The sequence below is a fragment of the Cetorhinus maximus genome, chromosome 30, assembly GCF_964194155.1.
Source record: "Cetorhinus maximus chromosome 30, sCetMax3.hap1.1, whole genome shotgun sequence".
Taxonomy (NCBI): Eukaryota; Metazoa; Chordata; class Chondrichthyes; order Lamniformes; family Cetorhinidae; genus Cetorhinus; species Cetorhinus maximus.
This window is the reverse complement of record NC_135908.1, coordinates 4,552,235-4,573,871: the sequence shown is the minus strand read 5'-3', so window position 1 is coordinate 4,573,871 and position 21,637 is coordinate 4,552,235. Positions and strand designations below refer to the sequence as shown.

The 21,637-nt window shown below is 44.6% G+C and overlaps 1 protein-coding gene across 2 annotated transcripts in view; it reads right to left on the bottom strand.

Annotated features, from left to right (window-relative positions):
• Window positions 1-16,340, bottom strand: part of stra6 (signaling receptor and transporter of retinol STRA6) — a 43,743-nt gene extending 27,403 nt beyond the window's left edge. The window contains exons 1-6 of one of the 2 annotated variants that reach the window (XM_078532289.1): window positions 16,091-16,340; window positions 7,066-7,378; window positions 6,896-6,959; window positions 5,474-5,559; window positions 2,175-2,314; window positions 554-720 (exon numbers count right to left, since the gene is read on the bottom strand). In XM_078532289.1, the coding sequence (XP_078388415.1) occupies window positions 554-720; window positions 2,175-2,314; window positions 5,474-5,559; window positions 6,896-6,959; window positions 7,066-7,169 (561 nt within the window). In that variant the 5' untranslated portion in view covers window positions 7,170-7,378; window positions 16,091-16,340. Of the gene's footprint in view, window positions 1-553; window positions 721-2,174; window positions 2,315-5,473; window positions 5,560-6,895; window positions 6,960-7,065; window positions 7,379-15,663; window positions 15,766-16,090 lie in introns of those variants that run through there. The other variant, XM_078532288.1, reaches the window with a different exon arrangement.
• Between the last annotated feature and the right edge of the window lie 5,297 nt (window positions 16,341-21,637).

The following is a 21,637-nucleotide window of genomic DNA, read 5'->3' as shown; positions in this document are numbered from 1 at the left end:
CTTACCCCAATAACCTTTCGCCCTCTTGCTTATCAGGAACCTATCTACCTCTGCCTTAAAAATATTCGAAGACTCTGCTCGATGTGCCACAAGGATGGACATGTTGGGTAACCAATGGTGGTTGTGGCAGAGGGGTGGGGGAGGGGGAGTGAAGTGGAATGCCATGTGATGAAACCTCATGGATTACAGCCAGAGCTGGTATCCTGAACAACAACAGGCTCCTTGAGAGTTAAACAATCTCAGGACATATGCCGAAATGGACGGACTCCCGCGACGTTTGGAGAGCTAACATTTGAGAAATAGTTAAAAAGTTTGTTTTGTAATAAGGGCCAAAGCAGATTGAGAGAGATTTTCCGGCAGTTCCCAGTATTCAGGAGCAGCTTTTTCCCCAGATACAGGAGAAAAGGATCATTGTACTGGGTTCCCACAGGTCATTGCAAGTTGCAACAATAGTGATACTGTCAGGGCAGTAATTGGAGTTAGAACAAATCTCTGATTAAAACTTAAGACACTTGCATAAGCAAAATAAATAAATAAATAAATAAATAAGTACCTCGGGTGATAAAGGACATTCAACTTTCTGGCAAAGGAGAATGCTAAAGTGTAGCCAAGATAGGAGGCTGCCAGGCAGGTAACCCAATTTCCCCTTGACTGTTGCACATGCAAGTAGAGGATAGTATAAGGCTGGGTAGTAAAGCAAGGCAGTGATCTTCCAGTACTCTTTCGAAAAAAGGGACAAACAATACAAGTTTGGTTAGAGCAAAATACCAATTCACGAATTCCTCCTCTACACATTATTTACTGTCCATAGATGCCACAATTTTTGATCCTTTTAACATTGACATTGTTTAACTGTAATAAACCAGAGTCCAACAAAAACATCTAATATTTAATGTTCATGAAAAAACTGCGAGTATACCCATTACAAATTGTCCAGTGCATTGATGGAGGTTTACCCCTTGCATTGAACTAGATTTGGGTGCATAACTTAAATGTAAAATTGCTCGTTAAGGAGAAAGTCCCTTTCTAAAATTTATTATAAAACACAACTTGTTTTTCCAAAATTGGAGTGCAGGTCCCCATTCTCCATTAACCAGCCATCTTACAAACTGGAATTAATCTCTTGCGGCAAATTAACACTTGTAGGGTGTTGAAAGTCCTTTTCTAACACAAGGCTCGACACCACCTTCTCAAGGGCAATTAGGGACGGGCAATAAATGCTGGCCTAGCCCACGTCCCATGAAAGAATAAAAAAAACAAATTGACCTAAGGCAAAAGTTACTTTAATGCATTTTCTATCTAGGTACTGAAATCGTCCCAATTAAAAACCAGGGCAGGATTTATTGCTTGGCATGTGGGTGCGGGCCTGACACGCCCGAGCGTGAAATAGTGGCTAATGATGTCAGGGGAGCGTCCCGACGTCATCGCACACTCATGCGATATTTCGGTTGGCGGGCACACGGGAGAGTCAGCAACACGCCCTCGGACAATTAGGGAGCCTATTAAGGCCATTAATGTATTAATTAAGTGCGATTTTTCGCTGCCCGTCCAATGTTACGGTGGGCGGGCAGGCGAATCGGCCCAGGCGGCCTTTGGATTTTTCATGAAACCTCGTCCACGGGCGGGATGAGGTTTCCGATATTGATTTAAAAAAGAATTTTTTATAATCTATATGTTCACGTGAAGGACTCTGATGTGTGGGCATATCTTCCTGCATTTCCAAATCGTTATTTCATGGTTTAAAATTTGTCAGCTCCCTGAGGCAGCTCTCTGGGCAGCTCCCCCCAACCCCCCGCGCACTGACTTCAGCGCTCGCCCTTCTCCCGCCCCCTCACCCCGGCAGCGCTGAGCCTTGGCGAGTGTGAGATGACGTCGGGACGCTCCCCTGACGTCGTTGCGCGCTCCCTCACGCTCGGGCCCGCACGCCAAGCCGATAAATCCAGCCCTGGGTTTTAATCGGGGAGATTCCGGTTTTTGAAATTCGTCGGGGGGCTGTTTTCCTGGCTTCTCCCAGACCGGACCCGCCGTGCCCACCCGACGGCCTCAAAATCCTGCCCCAGGAAATGGAAAGGGTCCCAGGAATCTCACAGGGCTATTGATGTCCAGTCTTTGCTTTTGTCTCCTTGCTCTGGAGAAGTTTCTCACCACCGTTAAAAGCAATTTTGTCCATTTACCTTTGGTCTCCTGTGGGGATTTTGTGATGAAGGGCAAGGGATTGTCATCAAGAACCACCATACATAGGGAACAAAAGAGCACTCCAAACACAGCTGCAGCAATTCCTCTATGGTAGTCACATTCAAGGAAACCGACCGGACTGCAAGTACAAAGCATTGTGTTGTGTTAAGATAAAATGCTAAAGGTAAATTATTACTGAGTGCGGCTTTAAGTTGGTTTAAGCTATCCTGATCAATCATTTTGATACCAGTATGACACTGATCAGTTCATGAGGTAGAAAGCAAGAGAAAGATTGTTGAAAGGGAGGAGATGTTAATGGGAGCGGGATATATGAGGGAGAGAGAATTAATTGTGATCTATTCATAAATACTTCCTAATCCATTACAAGCACCTTGGGCCGAATTTTACACCTTGTGGGCGGGCGCAAGCCTGACCTGAATGGACACATTCAGATGTTGCGAGATGGCGTTGGGCGAGCGTCCCGACCTCATCCCACAGGCAAGCAATCTTCAGGTCGGCGGGGGCGCGCAGCAGCCGGCAGCACACCTGCCGACACCGAAGTGGCAACTGAGCCCGTTAAGGAGGCAAATTGAAAACGATTTTTCGTGGCCCGCCCACTTTTACAGTTGGCGGACGGGCCAATCGGCCAATCAGCCTTTACATTCTTGCTCAAACCTCGATCCAGGGCGGGATGAAGTCTCTGTGGCGAAATAAAATAAAAGGAGAGATATCCGGGGACCGGTTTTACACCGGATCTGCTTTCAGGTGCTCGATTGTGCTGCGTGGACATATTTTGCAGCATTTTATGTTGTTTCGTTTATTCTGTAGGGGTCTGCAGCTCCCTGGGACAGCTGTCTGCCTCGAAGCGCTCACCAGCACCCGCGGTGACGTTGGCATCCACCCTCTTCCCACTCCCACGGGCAGTGCTGAGCCTTTCTCAGCGCGCGTTTCATGCTGGCTGCTCGTTAATTAATAGGGGGCGGATCGCAGTCAGGGGCCCGTGTTCCATCTGCTCCCAGGCCCGCCAATTGCGCGCGCCCAACGAGTGAAAAATTCAGGCCCTTGTCAGGGGGCTAAGACCTCAAACTCTATAAAACAAATACATGTCCTCATGGCTAATTTCTAAAACTCAAAAAATCTGGGCAATGGCCTTTTAAAATGAAGCTGTGTCTGTCTGTGACCCTGACCCAAAAGTGCTATTTGGCAGAATCGAAGAAATTTGCAACTTGTTATCTCTGAAGAGACCCCAATGACTCCCTGTGGGCTGCAGAGGCCAAATTCAAAGGGAACCATACAAAGGCCATCTACATTTCATTAGCCTGGTTTGGCCAACCAGAGCCGATTCATCTGCTAGGACAAAAGACTCCACAATCGCCCTTTAAGACTTAATGGTTGGAATATTAACAATCTCAAGGACCCAGACAAAGGGATACACAACCTTTGTCAAAGCCAAAGTGGGAGTCATGTGACATGAACTGGTGGAACCAGTAATATTGTCTTGTGGTACTAAGAAACCTCAGTCTGCAATTTTTCCAACTACCTAACAGCAACACAGATAAAGAGGCTCTAAGCAGGTTAGAATGCCTGGCCCTATCTACACTGTTTCAACTGGAACTTCCATACCATCGCCTATAAGATGGATTCATCTCTGTGTGCTTATCTCATCGTGGATGTCAACTCTACTGGAAAAGTGAATTATCCAGCACCAGTTTTCCGCCTGCCAACCTCTTAAGGAATATACCTTTGGGCTTTGATTCTGGACTCTGGATTCATGTGAAACAATAATTCTTCTTGCTTTAGTCTTTTCCCTATAAATCTTTCTTTCTCTACTCTTTTATTGTACAAAAGCACAGGGGGCTATGCTGCAACCCCCTTCTCACATTTGTGTGTGTACAAATAAACTAACCCTCTGAGTTTTCCCTATTTCGAGTCTGCTGTGGGGTTATTAATTATTGGATCATGCCAAAATGGAGGGGTTGGGAAATACGCCACCGCTTATAAAGGGGAAAATCAAAATCAGAAAACTTTTCTGTTTATGGACGGGTGGCAAGAGGAGAAATCAGGGCTGTTTAAATTAGCCCCGCCCCTCCTGAGCCAACACTGAGCCACATGAGGGCAGAGAAACAGAGTTAAGGTCACAGACACAGAACTCTAGTTCTCCCTGTACAGATGCTGCCAGGCCTGATGAATATTTCCAGCATTTCCTGTTCTATTGACAATAATGAGATTTTTACTTTTTAATGCACTTGTTGAAAAGATTAGCCATGGCTATTTTTCCCTGCAGGAGTTAGTCTGCATATCTCTGCATTCTGGACTGTTCCAGATTGGGATCGATGGGATGAGATAACACTGCAGCACTGATGCAAAACTAACAAGTCCTGCTCAGGTGAAAAACGGAAAGCAGGACTGGATACACGCATGTTCACGGCTTTCTCTCAATAGTTAGAAATAGAAGAGGGCAGGATTCCGCCCTTTAAGCATTAACAGATAGACTGCAAAAAGTGCTCAAGTGCGTTTCCACCAGCCCCAAACCCTTTGCAAAGAGGGTTTGATCCCTCACTGGATTTGGATCCAATGAGTCACACTCTGCTTCACTCCAGGTTCAGCTTGGCAACTGGATTAGCAGCCAAGTTTGATACTGCAGCTTTTCCAACAGTCGGAACTCTTAATGAGGTTTAGTTGTGGGGATCACTACAGAATAGTGTTACACATACATAAAGTGGGGATTAACCTACTTTTTTTTTTCTTGGAAACAAACCATCAGGTTTCAAATCCCACTTTAATGAGCATCCACTGGCTGCTTCACCGAGCGAGACATGGGGCATTTCATGAAAGGACAGAGGTCGAAGGGGAAAGAAAATGAATCGGTCCGAACCTTTTGCTCAAAAGGGATAATAAAAACACATTGCGTAATGAGCTCAGTGCCTTAGCGGGGGAAGCTAAACAAGGGAGTTTGTACATTTTCCAGCTTATGATGAATGTTGGAGGGGCTAAAGCATGTTCAAAAGAAAACTTTGGTGCTTTTAACAGGGTCTGTGTGTACTAATGTTGAGACTGCCTAGTAACCCGATCCATTTTATGGACAGCAATATCCAGGTTGAGAGGTGCAGCAAGGCACAGACAGACATACTTGAATAAACATTACTAAGTAGGTGAGCTTTTGGCACTCCCAGCGCACTTAATGCAGTGATGTATATTTACCCAACGTCATGGCTTGACCCCAGAAAGCCCAGAGTTTAGTTCATCCAGGGTTCAAGCATTGACCCCCGGGGGAACTGAAGGAGAGAAGACACTTAACTGCAACAAGCCGGGGGCTCCACCACAGCAGTCCTTGCACAATCGTCTCCGCTTCACCAGGAAGGACAGGAGCACCAGCACCGCAAACTGAAAGAGAACGAGGGAGAACTCACACACAATGTCCAGGTACAGCGAGCGTCCAGCCACCTCCTGAAGAAGCCCTTTGCATTCTTGTGCCTGAACAGATTGCGGAACATAGGGAACAGGAGTTGGCTATTTAACCCCTCAAGCCTTTCCCACCACTCAGCGAGATCATGGCTGATCTGCAACCTAAGGCATTTTGCCCCACATCACAGAATCACAGTGCAGAAGAGATCCCTTAATATCTTTGGTTAACAAAAACCTATCAATCTTAGATTTAAAATTAACAATTGATCTAACATTGATTGCTGTTAGTTCCAAATTTCTGTCATCCTTTGTGTGTAGGAGTGTTCCCTCATTTCATTTTTGAAGGGTCTGGCTCTAATTTTTAAGACTAAGCCTCCTATTTCTAAACTCATTACCAGCAGAAAGAGGGCAGATCGTTAACGGTCTGTTCCCATGTCACTCTTTCAAGCAAAGAAATGCCTTTCAATATAAGTTCCCCCCCACCCCACCCCCACTGCCCAGACGCTAATTTAAACCCTTTGCTGCTGGGGACACTGTGGGTTAATCTTAATAAAGCCCCATTAACCCACAGTGAGGTGTCCCATACTCTGAATGCTCCCCCCCAGCTATAACTTCGAATCAGGTGGGGTAAAGGGGACAAAAGGAAGTCAGTGAAAGATTCACACTATTTGTTATTCATTGTGTAAACATAGCAGAGGGTGAGGGAAGTAAGAAAAGCACGTTTTAAAAAAAATAACATCTTTCACATCTTCAAGTCAATTATCTCCTTTTGCAGGCATAGTTACTTTTTTTTTTAAAAAAAAGGAAACAAAACAATTCAGTCAACCACAGCAAGGTCCCACAAATAGCAATGAGATAAGTTTGTGTGGTGGGGGGATATGAAAATTGGCAAGGGCACCAGGCAGAATGATCCTGCTACTCTTTTCAAATAGTACCACAGGCTCCTCTACTACTACCCGAGACCACAGGGGGATCACTGGGGGTAAAATAGTAAATGGGGTTCTATTAAAGGCCTCTGATTAACATCCCATTCAGGAGATGGCACCTGCGGCAGTGCGGCACTCCCAAAGTGGTGTGCTGGGGGGAGTGTATACAGCAATGACATTTGGACAAATTGGAAAGCGATCGAAACCACCCTGCAATAACCGGTGGCAGTAGTTCACCATTTTTTCCTAAAATGTGTAAATTACTTGATGTTTCATCTCACTCCTAACCCCTGGCTCACTTGAAGCTAGACAAGATGACTTGAGAATAAAAGACATTTGTCCAAATCACATGTTAAAAGCTGAACTGAGTAAAAAGGCAGCAAACTTACAGATGCACCTGCTGCACACATATGATACAAATCAACTGGGATGGTGGGATCACAGGATGTTACACTACAGAACAAAGCAAAACAAAGCAAAACGAAGTTAGGTATGCATGGCACACATTTAAGGAAAAAACAAATTGAAATTAACAGTAGAATCAGAATGATAAACGTACTCTGCAGGGGGGGAGGTGGGATCCAAACCGTCATCTATGTACCAGTCAGAATATTCCAGAAAGTCGGGTTCGTCAATGTCCAAAGATTCATTTCCGAAATCCATTCTTTGTGCTGCTTCTCACTTGGTCAACAATGTTGTTCTGATCCTTGGACTGTTGTCTGTTAGTGTGGGAGTGCCTTGCTGCTCAAAGTGCCTTGCAAGGGTGACCTGGATTAATGACCGGAGCTGTAAACTGCACCAGCTTGCTCCTTCTTGTCCAAGTTGTGTTGTTGTTCTTAACACTTCTGGGGCCAACTTCAAACGGTGTCACACTGGGATACACACACAGTTAAATAGCCAGTCAGCTTCCTCGTCCAAGCAATCAGAGCTGCAGAAGTAAAAGGTTTCTCTCAAACACACACACACACAAACAGGCACACACACACATGCACACAGACACACAAGGACACACAAACAGACACACACACACACGCACAAAGACAGACACACACAGACACACAAACAGATAGACACACACATGCGCACACACACACACACTCTCTGCTTAATGTTTCACCATATTCAAACACAGAACTAAATATCAGTGCATCAATAAAATGCTCTAATAAAGTCAACATGACCTGATTTGTGAAAATAACAAGGGGATTTGTTACTTTTAAGGGCATCAGATTCAAAAGATTTTGCAATAAGGTGATATTTTTTAAAAATGGCATTTAAGTTCAGTAATTATATATTAGGCTAAAATTAAAATTTTCACTAATGTGGAATTAACTTCAACACAAAAAAAAATGAAATACGAGCTCAAATGTTTTAATAGTTTTGGCATTTGGCAAGATGATTGCCACAGTTAGAGATAGATTCACTCTCAGTTTAATTGAGGAATTGGTCGATCAGAGTTTTGAGATATTGAAACAGATGAGCAAGAGAGATTGAGTTCATGTCCCATGATGTTAGCTTCACAAATGGAGAAGGGCCACAAGTCACTGAACACAGATCTAACATCAACACAACAGAAAGAGAGAAAACTTTCACATCCAACTTTGGGTAGAAGCAGCCAATCTAAGGCTGACTCAAAACTTTGGCTAAGAGATGCCACTTTTGATCAGTGGAGCCACTTGTTTGTGGGGGTCTTGTGCACAAGTTGATGGCCACATTTACATTATAAGTGGCTATGCTTCAAATTGGCTGGAAAGTACTTTGGGATATCCAGAGGTCATAAAAGGCACTATGTAAATGTAAGTTCCTTCTTTTTTTTGTTGACACTTTATCAACATTATAAACTTCTCAGTAAGGATTTGTGGGGATGGCCAGGATTTTACAGTCCCTCCCACCCGGCAGGATATTGTGGTCCTGCCGAACTGAACGGAGATTTAAATGGCTCACCGCAACCGGCGGGCGGGGGAAAGACTCAAAATGCCGATCTCAAAAATCCATGCATCAAGCTTTGCGTGATGCAAGTGCGGAAGCAGTGGTATAACTCCACACTGCTAACTCATCCATTAATTCCGCCATTGGTGTTAATAAAAAATAGTGCACAGAATGAGTAAGTCTTTTGATCTGAATGAATGGGTGGATTGGCACAGTAACGCCAGGTCACAGTAACACAGAGTGGGATAAAAGGGCTATTTTCGACAAAGGGAGAGGGACAGCATATTCAGGATTGCTGGCCTTGTATTTGGTAGAATGTTAAATTAATTGGCCTGTTAACAGGGGAGGGGGGGGGAAGATGTGTTGCTGTGAGCACAGATTTCATCCACTTAACCAAAAGGAGTAAAAGACCAACAGTTATGCATTGCTTGAAACAAAATTCACACTGTTTCCTACATTACATTGGATCTGGAGCAGAGAAACTGGCCCATTCTAGCACTTACCCTCCACACGAACCACCTCCCACTCCATTAGCCCACCATCCTATTTTCTTCTCCTGCATGTGCTGCCCCGCTTGAACACACACAGTCTTTGCTAACATTCCGCTGCACTACCGGGGGATGAGAAATTAAGCAGAAGACCTGTTCCCCCCCACCCCATCTCTAAGGTGGATGTAAAAAAAAATCCCATGGCACTCTTTTGAAGAAGCCAATATTTATCCCCAAACCAACCTCACTAAAAACAGATTAACCCATTGCTGACACAATGTGTAAAATACTTTATTGACTTTAAAACGCTTTGGGGTCATGAAAGGCATTGTATAAATGCCAGTCTTTGAAGCAGGGCAAGACCACTTTCACAAAAGATTCTCTCTCTCCTGAAGAATCCTGAAACAATAAATATCTTGTCACCAGAGACAAATGTCCATTTGCGAGGACGCCCTTCAGATCCTTGTGTGAATATTTGTATTTGACTCCGATTACACACCCTTACTGCTATGGAGCCAAGCTGGGCTACAAACTGTTACACTTCTTCTGCACAGATTGATCCGAACGTTTGCCCCATTGGTTTACAGTTGCCCCTTCCACAAACACTAGTTGCGTCCTCCCCAACATACAAATAATAAACACCGTGCAGAACTTTTGGGAAGATCGCTAAAATCCAGAGGGATTATGATGCCAGAGATGTTTTCGCCTTGTGACCTCCGATGATCAAAGAAGCCGAGTGTTACATTTTCAAAAGTGCATAACCTTAACAATTAGCCAAAGGAAAAAAAAGTTTGCAGCTAAACACTCGCTGTTTTGCCACCCCAGCCATGACGAATGGATTAATCATGCAGAACTGGGCTGATCAGCAAAGGAACATTGCAGGCAAGGTCACGAGCCCACTGCACAGTTCCCAGATTTCTTCAAAATATCTCCAGTCAGTTGCGCCAATTTCCTCTCACCAGCCCTTGTCCACACGTACCAAGAATTCACACCCAATCTGAATTTTTTAAAAATTCCCCTAACCCACATTATTTCTCCCTAATTCGAAATTTGGATGCTGAGAGGATGTTTCCCCTCGTGGGAGAGACTAGAACTAGGGGGACACAGTTTAAGAATAAGGGGTCTCCCATTTAAGACACAGACGAGGAGGATTTTTTTTCTCTGAGGGTTGTGAGTCTTTGGAACTCTCTCCCCCGGAGAGCAGTGGTGGCTGGGTCAGTGAATATTTTTTAACGCAGATGTAGATTGATTCCCTTGTTAGCCCAGAATCTAAGGATATTGGGTGGGGGGTGCAGAATGTAGAGTTAAGGCCACAATCAGATCAGCCATTATCTAATTGAATGGCGGAGCAGATTCAAGGGGCTGAATGGCTCCAAATGCATATGTTTGTGTTTAGAGAAAGGAGGTCTCGTGACACCATGGTAACATCTGTATCTCTTACAGGCCAGAAGCTCAGAGTTCTAATCCCACACCAGGACTTGTTGGCCATGGAAGGAGCTGTCATGACATGGATCAACAGGCTGATAACCAGCATGGGAGTCCTTCCACTACCTCCCCAGTAGTGTGTGGGTGAAGATAGCTTCCAAGATAATTCAGAAAACTGAGCAGTTGCCAGAACCCCAACACAGCACAGCCCAAGGATTAAACTTTGGGACCACTGGTTTGTATGGCGTTACACTCCAGCTATTATTTTCTGGTACAGTGTTGTCCAATAGAGGATAGGAACCCAAGTTGGCCATTTAGCCTCTAGAGCTCCTTACGCCATTCTGTGAGATCCTAGTTGGCCTGTGACCTAACTCCATATACCCAGCTTTGCTTCCTATTACTTAATATCTTTGGTTAACAAAAATCTATCAACTGCAGTTTTATAATTAACCGATCTAGCATTAGTAGACATTTGAGGAAGAGTTCCACTTTTCCACCACCCTCTATGTGGAGAAGCCTTTCCTAAAAGGTCTGGCTTTAATTTTCAAACATGCCCCCTGGTTGTAGGCTCCCCAACCAGTGGAAATGGTTTCTCTCTGTCTAGCTTAGCTGTTCCCCCTGATAGCTTGGAAACATTGATCAAATCACCCCTTAGCCTTTTAAATTCCAAGGAATACAACCCTAGTTTGTGTAACTGCTGACTGGCTACAGTTTTAGTTACATGAAAACACCTCATGTGCTCAAAATACAGGGTAAATGTACTTCGCATGTGGATATGGTGTTAAATATTTACCCTCGCCTCCCCATTCAGTACCCAAAGGAACAAATGACTTAAAGCACTCAAACACTCTCACTTTCTGCTTTCCATCTTCCCATTTTACAAGCAAGCACACCAAAAGGTTAAAGTTCATTTGCTGTGCGAATAAGAACGTCAAGATCAGATGCTCAACAGCAGCCCATTACTCACTTTTTATTTACTGATCGGTTAGCCACATCTGGTTTCCCTATTAGCCGCATGTGGCTAATGTCTTGCACAACAGCGGTTTAAACTTGCCAGGTCACGAGGGCCACCGACATCATCTTCCTCAAGGCCTTTGATTTGCGCTGTGGCTTATCTGCTCACACGATCTATAGCCCAGCCTACCACTCTCACCTCTAGGTTAGAAGGCTGTGAGTAGAGGGCCCACTTCAGTACAGTCCCTCACTTTCGTCTGGTACTTGGGGCAGGACCCCGATATTGGGGTCAAACTGGGGTCACAATGTCTGGCTGTGTGGGAAACAGTCACCAGGCAGTCACTTCCCCCTGTTTACACAATTAGTGGCAAGAGGGCGCTCTCGCCATCATATTAAGGACGGCGGGTTGACTCTTGAAGCTGGAGGGCCCTCCTCTTCAGTAGAAGCAGCAGCCTGCAATTCTGGTGAGAGAGAGAGAGAGAGAGAGAGCACATCCATTGAGGCACCCTCTCAGAAACTTTATTTTAAAAGAAAAAGGTTTTAAAATTAAAATGTCTTCAACAGCTGGGCCACCATTGTGAAGGGAAACCCTGAGGCCAGACAGCTGAAGGCTTCTTCCTGTTGCATTGTTTAATACAAAGCCCTGCCTGACTATTCAATGGAGGCGGAAGTTTCCAGAGCACTCTGAGGAAGAGTAAGGGGGCAGGGGGGCTCCCAGTGGCTTGGCCAACGCTGCTTCCTCAAGTCTCAAAACCAAATAAATTACCTCTGGAATTTCCTCCCCAAATCTCATTTTCCTCTGTTCAAGAAGCCCCTTAAGTTTTTCCTCATTTGGTCACCTGTCCCAATATCTCTAGGTGGCTTGGTGTCAACTTCTGTTTGAAAAAACTCCTGTGAAGTGCCTTGGGACGAATTACTATATTAAAATGCACACGCAGGCAGACATGCACTGTTAGCAGTCCAAGCCCATCATTTGGTTGGCACCGTACAAATACCAATAATTTAGATGTGACAACTTGTATTTATACAACTTTAATTGTCCCAAACCAATTCACTGGAGCATAATCAGACAGCTGGACACTAAGCCACATAAGCAGCACAGGCGACCAAATGCTTAGCCAAAGAGGGAGGTTTTTAGGAGCAGCTTAAAAAGGAAGAGAGATTTAAGAAGAGAACTCCAGAGCTTGGGGTTGAGGCAGCTGAAGGCACAACCGTCAATGGTGGAGCAATAGAAATTGGAGTTGCTCACTCAGTGCTGAAGGACATTCTTGAGTTGCCATTTTAGGGCAGTGTCGAGGGAGCTTTACTCTGCATCCAATCTGTGCTGCCCATGAGCTGTTAGGTCCAAAAAGTAGGAAAATATTTACTTACACACACCCTTCCCCCACAAAACACAAACTTTGTTTGAAGAGCAAAAGTTTCTTCAAAATAGAATTCGAATTTTAAAATATTTTATTAAATGCAATGCACTTTTATTGCATTAATAAAAACATTGCTTTCAATGTTGCATCCTGCTATATTACTACATAAAGCACTGGAGACTGAAGTTACTACATAAAAATGTGCTTATTGTCTAACAAACATCTGAGGACAGTCTCAGTGTTTGATCAACATACCTGTTTCTAATCATGAAACATTCTTTAATCAGAATTATTTGAAGAACACATTTAAGATTAATCATCAGATCATCACAACAAGTTTAAAAAAAATGTTTCTGCACTAAATTAGGTCTTCCAGATATTTGATTTCGAGTTCTGTAATATTCAGCATGCAAATTGTTTTTACCATGGAGTTAATATGTAATCATTAAGAGACTGAATAAGATTCAAGTTTCATCAATGAACAGAATTTAAAGTGCTTAAGTAGTACAGTTTCTTCCCCCCTAAAGAAAGGAACTTGCATTTCTATAGCACCTTCCACAACCTCAGGCTGTCTCAAAGTGCTTCACAGCCAATGAGGTACTTTGTGAAGTGTAGTCACAGTGGTAATGCAGGAAATGCAACAGGCAATTTGCACACAGCAAGATCCCAAACTAACTTTCTTTAGTCTTACCGCCACCAGTAACACTCCCTATGTCTTGTGTCCATGACATCTTTATCAATCTCTCCTGAGCTCCCACCTATCCCTGTCCTTCTATTTTGCTTTACCTGCCCCATCACCTCTTACACAGTATAAAATCCATCACATTTCTACCTCTCTTTAGCTCTGAAGAAGTCATACGGACTCGAAATGTTAACTCTGTTTCTCTCTCCACAGATGTTGCCAGACTTGCTGAGTTTTTCCAGCATTTTCTGTTTTTATTTCAGATTTCCAGCATCTGCGGTATTTTGCTTTTATACCAAAATAACTGTTTGGGATCTGTTTTAGGGCTTTGGTATCAAGGGATAGATATTGGACAGGACATCAAGGAGATCTGCCCTAGCCCTTCTTTCGGATAGTGCCAATGGGATCTTTTACACCTCACCTGAGAAAGCAGACTAATGCCTAACATCAGTCTAACATCTCATCTGAAAGGTGGCACTCATGACAGCCCAACACTCCCTCAGTACTGCATTAGGCATGTCAGCCTAGATTTTGTGGTCAAGTCTCCAGTATGGTATATGAAACCATAACCATCTAACTCAGAGGAGGGAGTTCTGAATCGGTTGATAAATTATTGTGAACAGTCTATAAACCTGGAGTTCCAGGATCTCTGCTCAATGTGTGCTGTGAAATTGCACCCAGAAACCAAATAGGATTCTTGACTCTGTAGGCCAGACAATTCATAACAACATTGTAAACTTTGGCAGAAAACTTACTTTTGAAAATGTTCCATGATAAATATTGCACAGCACAAAACAGAATCCATAGATGGACTGATGCCAGGATGATAGTGCAAGCAAATAACACATGGCACTCAGGAGTATCTCCGTATTTTGAAACGATACAGGAGCACTGGAGAAAGTGCAATAAAGATTAGCAGGACTGAGAGGTTAGAACACTCTTTACCTCTAGAAAAGACCTCATGGCTTTAGGATGAAAGGGGAAAGGTTTAGGGAGAACATCTTCACTCAGAGAGTGGTGAGAGTGTGGAACGAGCTACCATCTGACGTGGTAAATGCGGGCTCACTCTTAAGTTTTAAGAATAAATTAGATAGATACATGGATGGGAGGGGTCTGGAGGGTTATGGACTAGGTGCAGGTCAATGGGACTAGTGGAATAATATTTTGGCACAGACTAGAAGGGCCGAATGGCCTGTTTTCTGTGCTGTAGTGTTCTATGGTTCTAGGTTCTAAACCAGGAGGGTCGCCCAATAGTCAATAGTAAATTCTGCAGAGGTTCCGATACAGAGAAGATGTTAGGACTTGTGGGAAAGTACAAACCAGGGGACAAAAATACAAGATAGTCATTAATAGATCTAATAAGGAATTCCAGAAGAACCTCCTTACCCAGTGAATAGGACTGGCTACCAAAAGGAATAGTTAAAGCAAATAACATAGACATATTTAGGGGATGGCTAGATAGACACACGAGGGAGAAGGGAATAGGAAATTCTGGCCACAGGGCTGGGCGAATGAATGCAGTGGGGTGGAATGTGGAGCACAAATACTAGCATCGATCTGTTGGGCCGAATGGCTGTATATATGTGACGTCCTGCGCACTGGGTAATGTTAGTGTAAGCCAAATGCCACGAGACCCTCAGAAGAGACTGAGTCATAAAACAAGTGAAATGCTTAACGTTTGCAGCAAATTTCACCAAACATATTTCATATTCCACCCCCACCACCAAACGCCCCGAGTCACGACAAATCTCCCAGTCTGTTTACCAACACGCATTCCGTTTAGAATACCAGATTACACGTTGTGATCTTAATTATCTAGTGCGGTTGGTTCACAGTCTCTCCCATCTGGGAGGGAGGACGAGAAAGTTAAATCTAAGTGAAGATGATATCCCGATTCCCATTGGAATCCCAGTTCCTTCCAACCTGTTATTCCCACTCCAACTTCCACAATCAAAAATGGCACTTAAAACAAAAACCAAATTCAGTCTCCGCGCAACTTCCTGCGGAGTTTAAGCAGCTCAATCGCTGTGAAACCTGAGAACTGATTTATTTAAGGGAAACCAGTAAAAAAAAAAGAGGGGGGAGAAAAATCAGCAAAAGTTTAAAAAATACAAACTTAATGAAGAACCAGAAGCTTGTTCACATACACACAGAACTTCTTAATGTACTCGAAAGAGTTACACACAGAATTTCTTCTGGCGCTATGGTCAGAAATAGCAGATCAGGCTCAATTCTAGTATAAACTCCTGAACGATGCAGTGCAAAGTATTAGTCGCATCTTTACTTCATTAGCAATGGTAATTAACTATGTTGTTTACCTGTCCCTTGAGGCGAGCACAGAAATAGTCAGTTCTCAATCTTGCGCCTGTGGGATTCGTAAAACAAACTACTATCTCCTTAAGCAACAAATGCTTAATGCTGGCGTCCAGCCAACCTCGCACAATTTAAAGAGAAACTTCGACCATTGTCACCCAGCCTCCTCGTTACATAACTGGTGGTGGGGCGAGGGCACTTTAAATGGGTCAGTTTCACTGCCCAGGTACACGGGCTGCAGCGGGCTGGGCAAGGTGCAGCTCCTGTGCCCGTTCGCCAGCCTGGCTTGTGAAACCCTCAACAGACCACAGGGTCGGACAAACCCTTTATTTTAATCGGGTGGACGTGCCCTCCCGCGCTATTTTCACCCAGCTGCCTTGGTGCAACTTCCAAGAGGGAATAGCTTCAAAGGGAAACTAGAACTCGTCCTACCTGCTCAGCGGCTTCAGGTGGCTTTATGTCCTCCTGCTGGTGAAAAGGGCGGCCACTGTTAACCTCGCCCTCACATGCAAACAAAATTAAATCAAAGGGCAGAGTTAAAAAAAAAACAAAAAAAAAGTTGGTTGAATTCCTGATCCTACAGGATTCCTGATCTTTCAGCTCCGCGTTCCCAATTGAAGACTTTTGGTCGTCTCTTTGAGTTAGAAACCGCAAACTTTTCTGGCTGCAGGCGGTACATGAACATATCATCATCATCGACATCATCATCATCAAAGTGAAAGTTTTTTAACTACATGCGTGGGCGGGCCAGCCCGCTAAAAGACCCCGCTGACTTTCTGTGCCTTGCTCTCAAACCTCTTTTGTTGGGCATTTTATCCTCAGATTTGGCTGCCTGGCATCTCTTGTGCCGAATGGCCATAGAATCATAGAACCATAGAACACTACAGCACAGGAAACAGGCCATTCGGCCCTTCTAGTCTGTGCCGAAATATTATTCCGCTAGTCCCATTGACCTGCACCTAGTCCATAACCCTCCAGACCTCTCCCATCCATGTATCTATCCAATTTATTCTTAAAACTTAAGAGTGAGCCCGCATTTACCACGTCAGATGGTAGCTCGTTCCACACTCCCACCACTCTCTGAGTGAAGAAGTTCCCCCTAAACCTTTCCCCTTTCACCCTAAAGCCATGTCCCCTCGTGTTTATTTCTCCTAATCTAAGTGGAAAGAGCCTACTCGCATTTACTCTGTCTCTACCCCTCACAATTTTGTAAACTTCTATCAAATCTCCCCTCATTCTTCTACGCTCCAAGGAATAAAGTCCTAACCTGTTTAATCTTTCCCTGTAACTCAACTCCTTAAGACCCGGCAACATCCTAGTAAATCTTCTCTGCACTCTCTCAATCTTACTGATATCCTTCCTGTAGTTAGGCGACCAGAACTGCACACAATGCTCCAAAGTTGGCCTCACCAACTGGCCCTGGAGAGAGAACATTTGATGGTCTACTGGTATGCTCAATGCCATATGGGTGCCACAGGGTATAAAGTATTTTAGAGACACTAGTAATAACATTCTAACTTCATTGGTTTTGGTGCATTACTTCAGGGACTGCAGCGGTTCAAGTAGGCAGCTCTCCACCACCTTCTCAAGGGCAACTAGGGGTGGTCCCAGCCAGCAATGCCCACATTCCATAACTTAAAATGTATTAGTTATGGGGAGATAAACTTCTGTTGAAGGGTCATGAGGACTCGAAACGTCAACTGTGCTCTCCTCCGCCGATGCTGCCAGACCTGCTGAGTTTTTCCAGGTATCTCTGTCTCTGTTTTTGTTTTAGTTATGGGGAGAATGGGTAACGCCACTAGACTAGAAGTTCTGGGGTTCAAACCCCACTGGTGGAATTTAAATTCAATTTTGAAAATCTGAAATTGAAAGCTAGTCTCAATGATGGTGACCATGAAACCCATCTGGTTCACTAATGTCCCTTTAGGGAAGGAAATCTGCCATCCTTACCCGGTCTGGCCTACATGTGACTCCAGACCCACAGCAATGTGGTTGATCTTAACTGCCCTCTGAAATGGCCTCACAGGCCACTCAGTTCAAGGGCAGTTAGGGATGGGCAACAAATGCTGGCCTTGCCAGCGACTCCCACATCCCAGGAAAGAATAAATATGGAGACTTTCTGCCTATCTGTAAGGCTACACCCAGAAAATTCACAGCCAAGGCCTGAGCTCACTGGCTGTGCAGAGGAGACACTGAATCACCCAAACCCTCCAGTTTACCTACACAGTGCACTGTCAAGCACACTTACCACTGGTTAGGATACCCTGCCCCTTGAGTTCCAGGATCAGCCCCTTGTGATAGGCTCACTCCTCCAGGTCCTATGAATTGGCCGATCTGATTGGTCATTCACCAACCTAAGCCTTGGAGTTCTGCCAAGCTCAGCTATTGGGATCACCGAGTTCGTGACAGAGATTGAGCCTGATCTCGGATTTGGAGCCAGCTTTGATGCCATTGGAGACACCGTTACCCTCCCTCACCCTCTTCCCAAAGGGTGAACCCGTCGCCCGGGCTGCGATTCTTCCCAGTTGGCTTCAGATTGCCGTTCAGGGCATCACCCGGATGGGCAGAATGATCGCAAGACACTTCACAAAGGAGAAACAGCCGCACTGAAATAAAGTGGAGGAGGTCTGACCAAGGGGGAAGAGAGGCGGTAAGATGAAGAGGTCCAGGGAGGGAGCCCCACAGAGCGGGGCTGTGCACAGCCTGAGTGATAAACTATCCAAACAATTACCAGCCTGATCAGTTGTGATGGCAGCTGGTTCTATTTAGGATATTCTACAAACTGCCCTGCTGGTGGTTTTAAACAGATGGATCCCTGGTCAGATACAGTGCAGAGTTGAAAAGGGACGGAGTGAAGTAGATCAAGGCTGACAAGTGATTTATTAAAAAAAGGTATCAGCTTAAACAAGGAGCACAAAAAATACCCTTAAAAGTTTACCTGATAAAGGGAAGTGTATAACTGACCTACACAAAACGGGGGACCTCAGCTTCTGTGTTGTATTGGCTAATCTCAGATTGCAGTGGGTGAGAAAGAAAGACCTATATTTATTTAGCGCTTTTCATGTCTACTGGACATTTCAAAGCACTTTACAGCCATTGAGCTACTTTTGAAGTGTAGTCACTGTTGTAAGGAATGCAGCAGCTGATTTGCACACAGCAAGATCCCACAAACAGCAATGTGATAATGATCAGCTAATCTGTTTTTGTTTTGTGACACTGATTGAGGGATAAATATTAACCAGGACACCAGGGGTAACTCCCATCTCTTTTACATCCCTCCCTTTAACTCCCTTTTACGTCCACCTGAGCAGATAGATGGGAGCTTGGCTTAATGTCTTACCCAAAAGGCAGCACCTATGACAGTGCAGCACTCCCTCAGCACAGCTATAGAGTGTCAAGCCCTGAAGTGAGACTTGAGCCCAGAACCTTGTGACGCAAGTTCTACCAACTGAGTCGCAACTGGCCTTAGAACCTCTGGGCTTTTGGACAGATAAATTCAGTCAGTCTGTCTAATTCAGTGACCAACTACTGAATAGAATATTGTGCCCTGGTATCGGGCCAGGGTGGGATCTGTTGTGATGCCTCCTGCAGTTGAAGCACTGGTCAACACTCCTGGTTTGGGCTTGTGGATGACAGACGATCACTTGGGCAAGGTAGCAGGGGGTTGTCAGTACCTGTGGAATTGTACCTTAGCATGAAGAGGTGCCTTCCAGGGAGAAAGTGCAGAAAGGAAAGTGCTAAAATGAGCTGTGATGTCTGTGAGAGTTTCACTCATTTAAATATGCTGTGCGGCCTACAACTTAGTCCAGGCCCTGAGTGTATGGATGAATGGTAGATTTGGACAGAGGTTGGGTTAAGGTACACTACCGGGAAACAGTGCAGGAGACTTGCACCTTAGCTGTACTGTGCTGAACTTGAGAGTGTTTGCTGCTGGTAGTTGAACAGAAATTGTTCCCTTCTCCATTGTTAGTGCTGCTAAAAAAAATTAAGGGATTCCCTCCCTAAACTTTTTCACCTCTTTAACTCTGTCTTCTCCTTTAAGACGCGCCTTAAAACTGACCTCTTTGACCAAGCTTTCGATCATCTGACCTAATATTTCCTTATGTGGCTTTGTGTCAAATTTTGCTTGATAATGCTCCTGATAATATGCCTTGGGGTATTTCATTATGGTAAAGATGCAATATGAATGGTAGTTGTTGTTGACTGCGTACAAAACATATTTTGTGTTGCTATGCACAGTCATTTTGGGTATTTTTAAAATTTATTCATGGAATGTGGGTGTCACTGGCTAGGCCAGCATTTATTGCCCATCCCTAGTTGCCCTTGAGAAGGTGGTGGTGAGCTGCCTTCTTGAACCGCTGCAGTCCATGTGGTGTAGGTATACCCACAGTGCTGTTAGGGAGGGAGTTCCAGGATTTTGACCCAACGACAGTTAAGGAACAGTGATATATTTCCAAGTCAGGATGGTGAGTGGCTTGGAGGGGAACTTCCAGGTGGTTCTGCTCCCATGTGTCTGCTGCCCTTGTCCTTCTAGATGGTAGTGGTCGTGGGCTTTGAAGGTGCTGCCTAAGGATGATCATGGGTTTGGGAGGTGCTATCTAAGTGTCACATTGTATTCACTGGTAGCCTATATGCACTCCAGGCTTCTGATCATGTGTATTTACTGCTGCCTTGCTTCCACAGAGAAACCTCTAGGTGGCACTGTTGGTGCTGTGACATCCAGAGGTCACAGTTCAAAGGTCGATCACTAGGACATTGTGAGTGGTAACCAATGTTCAAATTGAGCTGCTGAGGAGTGGGTCTTAGTTCCTTAGTTCCGATGTGCCCTAGTTGCACCAGTCAGAATCCACTGACCTCTTTTTGTCACATATCCAGCATCCTCTCTTTCTCGGATTAGGCACTTAACAGCCTTCTGAACTCAACATTTAGCTCAACAACTTCAGACCATGAACTCTGTCCTCCATTTTGATTTTCCTCCCAAGTGCCAGTTTGTATCTTGTTTTCATGATTTTGCTTTCAGACAGAGCTGACCTTTATTCTGCTATTAACACCTACTCTGGACCAATGCTTTATTTCTTTACTATGACCATTACCACTCCTTTTGCCTCTTGTTCCATGACATCTTTGGTGTTTAACCTCCCCTGCCCTCTAACCTCCATCTGAATTTCCCCCTTTGTTCTACCTGATCACCCCACCCCACAACCCCTTTTTCAACAGCTTAAAACCCATCACATTTCTAACTCTCTTCAGTTCCGAAGAAGAGTCATACTGGACTCAAAACTCTGTTTCTCTCTCCACAGATGCTGCCAGACCTGCTGTGCTTTCCCAGCACTTTCTGTTTTTATTCCAGCATCCCTTCTCATGTCAGTGCACTAATTCACACTGGCTATGTTCCTAGATGGAAAGCGAGAAAGTCTTGAGCGGACAAACCAGAGATTGAAGGCTTTGAAAGGAAATATTAAGATAAATCTAGTATTGCTATTGTTAAGATTATGTTGTTTTTTAATGCAGCAAGGTGTTAGGATCTGGAATGTGCTGCCTGGTGTAAACAAGTTCAACAGTAACTTTTGAAAGGAGTAAAACTGGGAGGAAAACCTTGCAGGGTCAATGTGGAAAGAGCAGTGGAGTAGGACTGATTGGAGAACTCCTTCAAAGAGGTGACATGGGCAAGATGAGCTAAATGGCCTCCTCCTCTGCCATATTCTATGATCCTAAGGCCATCAAGTCACAGAGTCATTGAGTCATTATGGCACAGAAGGCGGCCATTTGGCCCATTGAGCCCATACTGGCTTCCGATGGTTGCTCTGATCCACTGGTACTTCTGTCACAGGACTGAGAACGCTCAGCAAATCTTTACTGGTGGAGCTGCTCCCTATGCAAGGTTAGAGCTCCTTTTATATTTGGGCAAAGACCCGTGCTAGTGGTGGAACAAGCTCCTCCTGCCGTGTCCTTCTTAGAATCTGCAACCTGAAAGTGGCC